The 12722-nt window shown below is 43.2% G+C and overlaps 1 protein-coding gene and 1 pseudogene across 3 annotated transcripts in view; one reads left to right on the top strand and one right to left on the bottom strand.

The window, feature by feature from the left end:
• Positions 1 to 939: 939 nt before the first annotated feature.
• Positions 940 to 12722, top strand: part of YTHDF2 (YTH N6-methyladenosine RNA binding protein F2) — a gene marked incomplete at its 3' end in the record, with an annotated part of 31465 nt that continues 19682 nt past the window's right edge. The window contains exons 1-4 of one of the 2 annotated variants that reach the window (XM_082664374.1): positions 940 to 1136; positions 1632 to 1656; positions 2228 to 2307; positions 5253 to 6839. In XM_082664374.1, the coding sequence (XP_082520500.1) occupies positions 1110 to 1136; positions 1632 to 1656; positions 2228 to 2307; positions 5253 to 6839 (1719 nt within the window). In that variant the 5' untranslated portion in view covers positions 940 to 1109. Of the gene's footprint in view, positions 1137 to 1631; positions 1657 to 2227; positions 2308 to 5252; positions 6870 to 12722 lie in introns of those variants that run through there. The other variant, XM_082664373.1, reaches the window with a different exon arrangement.
• LOC309837127 (large ribosomal subunit protein eL6-like) lies at positions 11394 to 12285 on the bottom strand (annotated as a pseudogene). Its single transcript has one exon. The product of its transcript is annotated as a large ribosomal subunit protein eL6-like (transcript).

The following is a 12722-nucleotide window of genomic DNA, read 5'->3' as shown; positions in this document are numbered from 1 at the left end:
GACTTAACCTCTCTGTTTCCTCAGTTATAAAACGGATTGGCTGACAGCTACATTGAAGATGCTGAAAGCCTTTAATATGTTTGAAAGCACCTAACAACAAAGCCTAGTCTACAGCAGGTATTCAAATAGCATTTATTTCCTTTCTTCCCCAGTAAGGACTCGTTGAAGGAACATGTAAAATTTTGTGTGGATGTGTGAAGTGTGTTTTTCTTGGAAATAAAGTCCACAGTTAAACAGATTATCATGGGGGCCAGCGACATCCCTAAAAAAGAATTGTGGATTCTCCTCCCGGCAACGCCGAAGGGTGAATCTCTTTCTCAGGGGACCGGATGTTTTCTGGATATTTTTGTTCTCTGGGCCCTCTTTCTGTAGCCTGCTAACAGAGGAGGATAACCAGGTGAGGGGGTGTCTTTCTCAGGGCAGGGCCCCCTTGAACTTTCCCTGAGGGCTCTGTGACTCCTGTTCGTGTTCCCCCCCATATGGGGGTGGGGTGCCATCTGCAAGTGGGAAGCAGGTTTATTTTAAGGCCTCTCAGCCTTCGGGGTTCGCTTCTTCACTGAAAACCCAGCTTTTGTGGGTTCCCACAAGCTAGAGCTACTCCCTTCCCTCCAGCTGTTAGTCAAAACCTCGTGGTGCGACCCTGGCCGCCCCCACCCTCCTAGGCCCCAATCCCAAGGCGGTGGGGGCGGGGAGGCCGCGCGCGCCGCTTCCGCTCCTCCAGCCCACCAGAGAGCGCTGCGGCCCCACCTCTGCCTTCCCGGAGTGCTTCGCGCCGGGCCCCTTCAGCGTGGGTGAGCGAATGTGAGAGTCAGCGTCGCGCCGTGCGCGCCGTCCGCCTCCGCTGCTCGGCGCCCTTATTTCGGCTGCGAGGCGCGGGCGCGCGCGTAAAGGCATAGAGACGGGCGTTGAGCTGTCGGGCTAGAGCGTCGCCGAGTCGGAGCCGGAGCCCGAGCCGCGCGCTGTGTCTCCGCTGCGTCCGCCGAGGCCCCCGAGTGTCAGGGACAAAAGCCGCCGCTGCGCCGCCTGCTCCCGTCGCCGGGGCTCATCCGCTGCCGCCGCCACCCTGAGGAGAGTCCGCCGCCGTCGCCACCCGTGAGGATCCGAGAGCCATGTCGGCCAGCAGCCTCTTGGAGCAGGTACAGGCTCGGCCCGCATGCCTCGGCCATTGTGTGAGGCGAGAGGGAGCCCGACTAGGCCCGGGCCCGCCGCCCCCGGTCGGGCCGAGCTGAGGCGGCGCCTTTAGCGGGCCTCATTTTGAGGCTCTCAGGCCGGCCGCGCCCAGCGCCTCGCCCTCGGCCCGCTCTCCCCGCTCCGCACTGGGCCTCGGAGACCGCCGGCCGCGCCGCGTCCCCTCCTCTCAGCGGGCCTCGTTTTTCTCTTGTTTCCTTCCCCTTCTTTGAAGCCCTGGTTCCCTCGCGTTGTTTGTGGCGCGGCCCCCCTCCTCCCCCTTGGCCCCGCCAGCGTCGCGCTTCCCCCGCCTCCCATCTTCAGCCTCCCCCTCACCCCATTCCTGACGCCTCTCCTTAGGCCTGCGCCTTTATTCCCGTCTCGGTCCCGGCTTTAATTTGTCTCTCCTTTTCCGTTTTTTCTTCGGACGATGTGCTGCTCGGCGACGTTTCCTTCCCCCGCAGAGACCAAAAGGTCAAGGAAACAAAGGTGAGCCCAGCTCCGCCGGTGCCCCTGGCGGGCGGGGGACCCCGTGTGGGGGGGGCGGGGTCTCCGGGAAGCGCCCCGGGGAGAGGACCTTTCGGAAGCCGCTTAGTTTGCAGGTGCCTCACAGTTAAGTATTTGACCCTTTTCGGTGTGTTCCTGTAGCTGGCGAACAGCTTTGTAGTGAACAAGGAGTAATTCATTAGGGGTGGGGGTGGATTCGGTTTTGAAATGTCCCAGGTCCTTAGTTTCCTGTAGGTCTTAGAAGGCCTTTGTTTTTCATCCTCGTGGATCACACTCTGGAAGTGCTCACATGTGATGGGGGAGGGGAAGCGGGAGGGAATAGAAATCTAGAGGAGCCAATAAAATGACCTTTTTAGATCAACTTGCTCTGGGTGGAGGGAGACATTTTTACTGACGAATGTTGCTCAGCATTCATTCTCATCGTTATCCTTTCGAAACGCAAACTTATTTGCTCTGTGTAGTATGGTTTTTCTCTGGTTAGGAGGTATTTGATTAGTTTGGGAGGTGGATTGTACGATTGAGACACTCCTAATTTGAATTTTTTCTCCTTTAGTACAAAATGGATCTGTACATCAAAAGGATGGATTAAATGATGATGATTTTGAACCTTACTTGAGTCCACAGGCAAGGCCCGTGAGTAGTTAACCATTTTCGTGCTTGATCAGAGGATGCAGTATACCATTATTCTTTCTCTGCTCTATCAATAAGTTTCATTTTCAGGGGATGACTTTCTTAATATCAGTCAATATGTTATAAAACCAGTTGCTACAAATGTCATAGGCCCTTAAGGATCTTATCTCTGTTGTGAGCAAACATACCATTCTCTGAGGCTAGTACTGATAACATTTTACAGTGTACTAACAGCAACACTTGCTTGAGTAGTTCTTCCTCCTTAGCAAGAATGTAACAATGTAAAACTTAAGAATACTTTCTGGTGTTAAATGTTTTCACCTCCCAAACATTTTTCTTTTAGGAAAATTGGATTCATACGTGATGGGAAAAACTAACATAAAATCACCTGAACTTTATTCAGTGCTGCAGAACTGAGTATCTTCGTTTTGTCTAGTCACTAGTTAGTGGGTTCTTAGGTTATCAGAATTATTTTGGAGCTGGGTACTCTTTCAAGTTGAGCTCCATCTTCATCTGTAAAGAGCAATTTTGTATATATCTGGCTTCTTAGGGGAGCTGTATTTACAAAATGGAGTTGAAGGAAAATAAAACACTGTTGAGAACAGAGATCAAGAATGATGGAATTCCAGTTTTTGCAATGTAATCTGTCTTCTAATGTGAAGATTAGTTGCATGTAGGTCCATATATGACCATGAACTGTGCACAGAGACTTCTTTGATTCAGCAGTTCTTTTGTGTTACTATCTTGCATCCCAAAGACAGTCACAAAGTTGTAACTAATAAGTATAACTCACCAGACTAATAAACCAAAAGGAAAATTGACAACTCATCCAGAATATCCTAAAAGATGAAAAAGTTTGTGGAACATTTATATAAATTCTGAACAGATGGTGTATGATATTCATAACAGTCTTGAATAACTTGACAGTGCGTGCGCATGTTTGGGCCTAATGCTTACATAAAACTTTTTGATCCCTTGTGTAGAATTTTCTGAATTGAAAGTGTAGAAACCGCTTAAGCAAGTGATTGGAAAAAAGTTTTTGCAGTAGACAACCAGTTAATCAGGAAAAGTAGGGAAGGAAGTGGAGGAATGAACTATTAATGGGTTCTTGCTCTTGAGGTAGTTTGCTTACATAATCATTATAACAAGGAGAGTGGGAGCATTTGGAAACATAATTCTAGGTAGTTCTTGTGAAACATTGTGTAATTCAGATTTTTGAGCTCAGGGGCATGTGGGAACCTGCCAGTTCAGGTGTAGGCATTTAGCTCTATAGTGGCATAACCTGTGATATTAAATGTGTTTGTTTTTTATTTGTTAAGTAAGCTAAAGCTTGAATATTTTTGAAAAATTTGTGGGGGAGTTTGTTTTTTATTTAAGTAAGTTAAAGCTTAAATATTTTTGAAAAATTTGGGGGGAAATATAAATTTTGGTTGAATAGACATAATCTGAGACTCTCTGTAGTCTGTCAAGGCTGTTTCATCTACTTTTTAACCAGTTTTTTATTTTAATTTTTGAATTTTATTTACTTTTTTATTCAGCAGATTCTTATTAGTTTAACCAGTTTTTCATCACCTTATATTGGAATAATTCTTCAGGCTTAATCTATTAAGGGTGGTCTGAATTTCTTATTCATAATGGATTTGGGGCTGTTAAAATTATAACACTGTCTTCGAGAAATAGACTTCTCTTAAACTTGAGAGTATATGTGAAAGAGTTAGGTTTTTAAAAGAAAATTTAGAATTGGCAGAGAGAAGCACCACCATTTTATCAAACTATATTAGTTGAAATATTTAATCTTCAGGAGATGTGTTTTAGTGGCTAGGAAGAAGTACTGTTGGCTTTGGTAATACAAACTTAAGGCCTGACATAGTTATGGTCATCCAAGTCTCTTACGAACAAAACTCCCTATTGACTAGTTAGTGGATTCTTAGATACCAGAGCTGTTTTGAAGTTAAAGTAGTCTATTTTTGAGTTGAGCTGAGTCTATATCTATAGAAACCAATTCTATATATCTCTGGCTTCTTATTTAAGGGAGTACTTTGTGAGTTACTAGGATTTATGAAAAAGAACTGTCAGCATAAATGAAAGTAAGAATGTTTCTGCAATGTAATCTATCTTCTAATGTGAAGACTAGTTGAGTATAACTTTATTTCTGGTTGTCGTTCTGAAGGATGATTCCTTTTATAAAGATGTGGACTGTACTGTCTTTAGAATTATATTCCTGTTTTTAATGAAAAAGTTAGGTGTGCATTTTAGCTTACGGCCTTAACTTTTATAGGTGAAGCAAAACAGGTAGCAACATTTTTTTTGGTTTTGAATCCACTGGAAGCCACTGTGCATTTTCTTTCCAGGTTATAATTAAATAGTGGCATCTCTTGATGTTCCCAGATGGTTTGCCAGGAGGCTTTACTATAGAGTAGGTGTACTGAACCTTGATTTTTGGTTTATGGTTGAGGAATGGCTGCACAGATTTTTGGGGTAGAACTTGAAATTTCCAGTTATTTTTGTTTTATCTATTATATAGTAAGTTTTAATAGGAAACTCTTGTGAATACTTTTTCTTTCTGCCAATATTCCCACTCCTTCAGTCCAAAGATAGTGGTTTTAATGAAGGCATCATCTCAGTACATCTATAGAGGAAGACTTAAACTTAGTGAGATGACGGGTTTTCCCTTTTCTGAATTGTAGCACTAAAAGGTAAGGCTGGTATTCACTGTATGTCAGTTTAATTTTAAATGTTTAAGCAGTTCAATTATTAAACCAAAATATTATCTAAGTCTATAAAAATAGCAAGTTTATGGGAAGAGACCATCTGAAAAGGTCACTCTCCTTTTTTATGGCAATGACTGAAATATTTGAATTGTGTGAATAATTGGGAGAGGAAATGTTCTGGTCGTTTTATATATTTTTGTGTTTAGTTTTAATTAACCCTTTTTTCTTCTTCCACAGAATAATGCATATACTGCCATGTCAGATTCCTACTTACCCAGTTACTACAGTCCCTCCATTGGCTTCTCCTATTCTTTGGGTGAAGCTGCTTGGTCTACTGGGGGTGACACAGCCATGCCCTATCTAACTTCTTATGGACAGCTGAGCAACGGAGAGCCTCACTTCCTACCAGATGCAATGTTCGGACAACCAGGAGCCCTGGGTAGCACTCCATTTCTTGGTCAGCATGGTTTTAATTTCTTTCCCAGTGGGATTGACTTCTCAGCTTGGGGAAATAACAGTTCTCAGGGACAGTCTACTCAGAGCTCTGGATATAGTAGCAATTATGCTTATGCACCTAGCTCCTTAGGTGGAGCCATGATTGATGGACAGTCAGCTTTTGCCAGTGAGACCCTCAATAAGGCTCCTGGCATGAATACTATAGACCAGGGGATGGCAGCCCTGAAGTTGGGTAGCACAGAAGTTGCAAGCAATGTTCCAAAAGTTGTAGGCTCTGCTGTTGGTAGCGGGTCCATTACTAGTAACATCGTGGCTTCCAATAGTTTGCCTCCAGCTACCATTGCTCCTCCAAAACCAGCGTCTTGGGCTGATATTGCTAGCAAGCCTGCAAAACAGCAACCCAAGTTGAAGACCAAGAATGGCATTGCAGGGTCAAGTCTTCCACCACCTCCAATAAAACATAACATGGATATTGGAACTTGGGATAACAAGGGTCCTGTGGCAAAAACTCCCTCACAGGCTTTGGTTCAGAACATAGGTCAGCAGCCAACCCAGGGGTCTCCCCAGCCTGTAGGTCAGCAGGCTAACAGTAGCCCACCAGCGGCTCAGGCATCAGTAGGGCAACAGACACAGCCATTGCCCCCACCACCACCACAGCCTGCCCAGCTCTCAGTGCAGCAACAGGCAGCTCAGCCAACCCGCTGGGTAGCACCTCGGAACCGTGGCAGTGGGTTCGGTCATAATGGGGTGGATGGTAATGGAGTAGGACAGTCTCAGGCTGGATCTGGATCTACTCCTTCAGAACCTCACCCAGTGTTGGAGAAGCTGCGGTCCATTAATAACTATAACCCCAAGGATTTTGACTGGAATCTGAAACATGGCCGGGTTTTCATCATTAAGAGCTACTCTGAGGACGATATCCACCGTTCCATTAAGTATAATATCTGGTGCAGCACAGAGCATGGTAACAAGAGACTGGATGCTGCTTATCGCTCCATGAACGGGAAGGGCCCCGTTTACTTACTTTTCAGTGTCAACGGCAGTGGACACTTCTGTGGCGTTGCAGAAATGAAATCTGCTGTGGACTACAACACATGTGCAGGTGTGTGGTCCCAGGACAAATGGAAGGGTCGTTTTGATGTCAGGTGGATTTTTGTGAAGGACGTTCCCAATAGCCAGTTGCGACACATTCGCCTAGAGAACAACGAGAATAAACCAGTGACCAACTCCAGGGACACTCAGGAAGTGCCTCTGGAAAAGGCTAAGCAGGTGTTGAAAATCATAGCCAGCTACAAGCACACCACTTCCATTTTTGATGACTTCTCACACTATGAGAAACGCCAAGAGGAAGAAGAAAGTGTTAAAAAGGTAACCAGCTTACCCTTCTTAAGACTTTAAAGGAAGGAGAAGGAACTAGAGAGAACAGGAGAAGTATTACACTGAGCCATTAATAAAAGCTTTGTAAATAACACAAGTATCACTTAACAGTTCAAGCCTTAATGGAGGATAATTGGTCTTATTATTTGAACCTTAGTGTGAAAGAATATGGGAACATTAGTGGAGGACAGAAATGTGGGCTTAAGTTAAAGCAGAAACAAACTTAGAGAAACTGGCTTTACATGATGCAGAAAGAGGTGAAGAATGAGTCTGAAAAAAACACAAAGGGAATAATTGAAGTGATAGAAACGTAGAAATGAAAGTAGGAGAAGATTGAGGCTGTAATGTGGCAGAGAAAAAGATAATTCTGTCGGAATTAACTTTTGACCTTGCTGGGGTACTGTAGTTATTTTCAAGAGTTGGTGTGTCACGAAGCCCTGACATTTCTGCCTGCCTGCTGACAACTGGTAGTGTTAAGAGGATGTTTTTCAGACCTTTCTTCCTTCTGTCTTTTGTAGTGTTCTGGTTAATCACTTTTTTTTTTTCAAAATCTTTTTCCCATTAGAAAAGGTAATTATATAAAACTTGGAAAGCAGATCATCCAAAAGAGCTGGCTTCTTGTTCTTAACATTTGGTTGTATTCCTAAAGATTCACTTTCTCTTTTCCTCTGTAACAAGTGGGAATCTTGGACAGAGTGGTAGGGAATAGTTCCAAAGTAAAGAGTTGAATTTATTTGAAAGGGTTGGTAATGCTTGATCCCATGTATTGAGTGTAAACTCTAGGACCATAAGAAAATGATAAAATAGTGGTTGGGGCAGATCATATTATCCAGAAGTTAGACATGTTGAAGTATAGGAAGTAGGTGAAAAGATAATGGCAAGGAGAAAATGTTTTTAAAACATATGTATATATTAATGATAGAATCCTGAGTGGTTAGCTTCAGATGTAAAATAAACAAAACGTAACAGACTTAATGTAAATACATTTTCCTTGAATTTGTCATAAATTCATAGGGATCTTACGTAATTGATCTAGGACCTGAGGCACTTGTTATGCCTTTATAAAGACTTATTCCTTTGAGCAGTGGGAGGAAGACTGCTCAGAGAAGTAAGTTTGCTCTGGTAGATTCTTGACCTCCATAACACAGAATCAGAGGTCCATAGTTGTCTAACTAAAGCTGGATGATTGACTTTTATTTTTGGCTGCATTGTGTCTTCGTTGCTGCTTGCGGGCTTCCTCTAGTTGCGGTGAGCGGCCTTCTCATTGCAGTGGCTTCTCTTGTTGTGGAGCATGGGCTCTAGGCGTGCGGGCTCTAGGGCACAGGCTCAGTAGTTGTGGCGCACGGGCTTAGTTGCTCCGCAGCATGTGGAATCTTCCCGGACAAGGGCTCGAACCCATGTCCCTTCCATTGGCAGGTGGATTCTTAACCCCTGAGCCACCAGGGAAGCCCAGGATGGTTGACTCTTTATCTTCCAGTGTGTACAGACAGATAAGAAATAGAGGTATGCTTGTCAGTGATGCTGAAAGTATTGGGGAGATAGAGCCAGGTTACTGGAAAGTTGGCTGTCAGATAAAACTTGGTACTTTTTAGTTCTTTAAACTCTTTCCTTTCCCAGAGTTTAACAGTTTAACTTAAAATCCTCCAGAATCTGTAGAAAAAAGATACTTGATTATTTTTGCCAAACATCTGAAAGGCTCTAAAGATGTCTTAACAGGCTTCTGTTTCTAGAGGAACAAGGAAGGAGGCTGTGGCCTTTTAGGCATCATGTAGTGGCATAGCAGATTATGAACGTGTGTGGGGGCATCCAGGTGCTTGGTTTAACTACTTGAAATATGCATAGTATTTGTTGCATACTAAGAATCTGCTTACTTTCATCTGCAAAGTTCTGTCCTACATCTTGTGATTTAAAAGCAGGAAGGCAAAGATAGGAGTATTTTTTGGAATGTGCAGCATAGCTGCTAAGATAAATTTGTATTTGTTAGAACTAGTGGGAAAGCTTGTGTTTAAAAGTGAAGTAGCAAGTCTGAGGATTGTTAATTTGTGTGCACTTTTAATCAAGTATATATCTGTATTCACTTGAGTGGTTCAGTGAATGATAAAACTTCATAAGTAGGTGTAAGATTCATTGACTAGCCTTGTGTTTTCAGTGAGTGTAATAATAATCAAGGTTTAGGGTCTTTGTTAAGCTAACTAATGGCTCTTAAAACCGTTCTGTAAAGACTTTTGATGAATGAGTATCCTAATTGTTCTGAGGCTGGTGAACAAACCACCAAAGGTAAAAACTTAAAAGCTTCAATTATACTTGTGTCAGATTACTTTTTAGTTTACTTTCTTTAAGAAGAGCTTGCTGGGGTTTCAGGAAGGTCCCTATGATTGCTTCCAAACCCAGCTACCCTTTCAGTCAGTATTGCCTTACTCCTGTGTTGCCCACTGTTACCCTTTAACATCCTTACATAACTGACTGTAAACTGTTCTTCCAGTTTTTAATTAGGCTTCCAAGACAAAACAAGTTTCATGATAATGGGACTGATAGCTCATTGAAGCATTGACTCTCTTAAGTGGGGTGTTTGTATATGTGCCTTGGTATTATTTACAAGATTGAAAAAAATCTTCCAGCCAAATGGAAACTCAGTCAGTAGGGAAATACTTAAAACTTCATCCTGAAAATGATGTCACAGCTGTTCTAAAGTTCCGTGATTGGGCATGTTTCTTGGCAGAACACACTGAAGCAGAACTACAGCCATTTTTGCCTTGTTCTGTCACATGATCTAATTCAATACCATAGAACCTTCAAGATCTGTCTGGCTTGGATATTTTGGATCTGTCTGGCTTGACACTTCCAGCAAATTTTAGTGACTTCATTTACTTCGTTGTATACTTTAGATACTATTTTGTAAACTGCTTTCTGCATTTATTTAGAACTTTCCTCTAATTGTTATTCTGTGACATCACTTTTTAAAAATTTATTTTATTTTTGTTTGCATTGGGTCTGTGTTGCTGCGCGCGGGCTTTTCTCTGGTTGTGGCGAGCGGGGGCTACTCTTCCTTGCCGTGTGCAGGCTTCTCATTGCAGTGGCTTCTCTTGTTGAGGAGCATGGGCTCTAGGTGTGTGGGCTTCAGTAGTTGTGGCTCACGGGCTCTAGAGCTCAGCCTCAGTAGTTGTGGTGCACGGTCTTAGTTGCTCCGCGGCATGTGGGATCTTCCCAGACCAGGGCTCAAACCTGTGTCCCCTGCATTGGCAGGTGGATTCTTAACCGCTGAGCCACCAGGGAAGCCCTGTGACATCACTTTTTAAAAAAAATTTTATTTAATTTATTCTTTTATACAGCAGGTTCTTATTAGTTATCTATCTTATGCATATTAGTGTATATAGCTGTGACATCACTTTTGATGGCTTCATAGTATTCTATCAAAAATTTATTGTAATTTACCAGTCCCTGTTACTGAATAGCTTCTTTATAATTTTTTTTCCAGCTAAAATAACAGTTGTAAATATCCTAAGGTATAAATATTGATTCATACCTATCCTTAAGTGCTGTGTCAAAGGATATATGCTTTTTTTTTTTTTTTTTTTTTTTTGCGGTACTCGGGCCTCTCACTGTTGTAGCCTCTCCAGTTGCAGAGCACAGGCTCCGGACGTGCAGGCTCAGCGACCATTTCTCACGGGCCCAGCCGCTGTGCAGCATGTGGGATCTTCCCGGACCGGGGCACGAACCCGTGTCCCCTGCATTGGCAGGCGGACTCTCAACCACTGCGCCACCAGGGAAGCCCAGGATATATGCTTTTTGAAGGTCTTGCCTGTGCTATATATTGCCATATGAGCTTTTTTCTTAAAATTTTTTTTTTGTTGTTATTACTGTCAGCTATTCAGAAGATGATGGCAGTCAGTTAATCTTTTTCTCTGTCTCAACTTTGGAATAGTGGGGCATAAAGGGAGAGGTACTCCCTGCAATAGTGATTTTTTTTTTTTTTTAAAGAAACCTCATAAAATGTTGGTTTAGTCCCCCCCCCCCCAATATTTATTTATTTGGTTGTTCCCGGTCTTAGTTGCAGCAGGCAGGCTCCTTAGTTGTGGCTCCAGGGCTCCTTAGTTTGCCACACGTGGGCTCCTCATTTGTGGCATGCGAACTCTTAGTTGCAGCATGCATGTGGGTCTAGTTCCCTGAACCCGGGCCCCCTGCATTAGGAGTGCGGAGTCCTATCCACTGTGCCACCAGGGAAGTCCCTAGTTGGTTTAGTTTTGTCTTACCTTTCTAGCTTTTTAACTCTAGGTAAAAATAAGATAGTCTAGTAGGGGAGACTCAGGGCTGTGTAATTCTCTTAATGTCTAGCCCAACATTAGACTCAATCAGGCACTTGGGTAAAGATTTTTCTGAATAACTGGAAAGCTAAGGGGAGATTGAGGAGAGACAGATCTAGAGTAAATATTACTATAGTGACAACAGCTTAAGGTGTATATTTTTAAAAATTTCATTGCTATTAAGTGAGAATAGCAGGATTTTTTTTTTGGACTGAATTATTTAATTAGGTTCTTTGTAAGAAGTTTAGAACACTACTTTGTGAGGATAAATTCCGTTTGTAAGAGCGAACACAGAGGGGAGGTAACCCTAGAGTTGAGGAACAGCTTTTTGTTTGTTTGTTTTTGTTTTGAGGAACAGCTTTGATTCTTCGCAGAATTTGTCAGTCCACAGCTTTCTGATCAACCTTCCGCTGCTCTGTAATCTCGTATTTCTCTCTGTGTCGAAGATCTCACCTTCCTGGTGCCTGGGCTTACGCAGTTTCTTCTTGAAGTAAGCATCAGTGAGATGTTCTGGGATTTTCACACCACTGATATCAGTTTTGGTGGAAGTGGCAATGGCAAATTTCTGGTGTGTTCTCCGCAGAGGAACTTGATTGAGGGACAGAGGCCCAGTCACAAGTAGCAAGCCACTGCTCAGCTGCTTCAGGAAAATGACCCTCTTGGCTCTGTGGCACCCAATGAGGATAATCAGAATGGTCCCAGGAGTGATGCTAGCGTGCAGTTTTCTCACATGCTTACTGAAGGGTTTTTTGCCGTGACTCAACAGCTTTCGAGGCACATCTTCAGTAGGATAATACCTAGGCATTTTGTGAAGTGTAACCACCCAGGTACCACTATTCTTGTCACCACCAGCTGGTTTTGTGACAATAGCAAGAACCTTCACCTTCTTTTTCTTTTCAACCTTGGATTTAGCTGCTGAATACTTCCTCTAGTACAAGGCCTTTCTGGAATACATAGCCGATCGGGAATATCTGCCAATTCCTCTGACCAGGACAGGGTTTTGGCTGCATTGGGGCTTCCCCTTCTTAACCTGCTTCACCTTTTTAACCTTGCCACCAGCATCAGCCTTCTTGGCTTCAGGTTTTTCCTCCTTAGTATCTGGCTTCTCAGCCTTTTCACACGCCATCTTGCAAGATGGGAAAAAGAACTCAGCATTTCTTTACCTTTAGGATTATTCTGATTTTCAGGCAGAAGACCTAAAAATGGTGACTTGGAGTGTGTTTGGACATACTGAAAATTTATTACGGTGTTTAAGAATTGAGATGAAGCTATTTATCTTTTCTTGGAACAACTTTTCTGTGTGCTAGACACTACAGAGAAACCACAAATGTATTGTCAGGGAGCCTTATATTAGTGACAAGTAACAATACAAAATGAAAAGTGTTTTCTCAAGGTATGCACAAGGTGCCAGTTTGGAAGCTTGAAGATTGCCTAACCCAACTTGGGGTGTGGGTTGATTGATCATAGAAGAATCCTGCAAGAAGTGATCTCTGAGCTGAGCCTTGGAAGATGTATAGAAGATAGCCAGAGGTGTTTTGAGAAGAGTGAACATGGTTCAGAACAGCCCAAATCT

This window comes from Grampus griseus, assembly GCF_964374135.1.
Source record: "Grampus griseus genome assembly, chromosome: 1".
NCBI classification, from domain to species: Eukaryota; Metazoa; Chordata; class Mammalia; order Artiodactyla; family Delphinidae; genus Grampus; species Grampus griseus.
The sequence above is the reverse complement of the archived record's forward strand: the minus strand, read 5'-3'. Positions and strand labels throughout refer to the sequence as shown.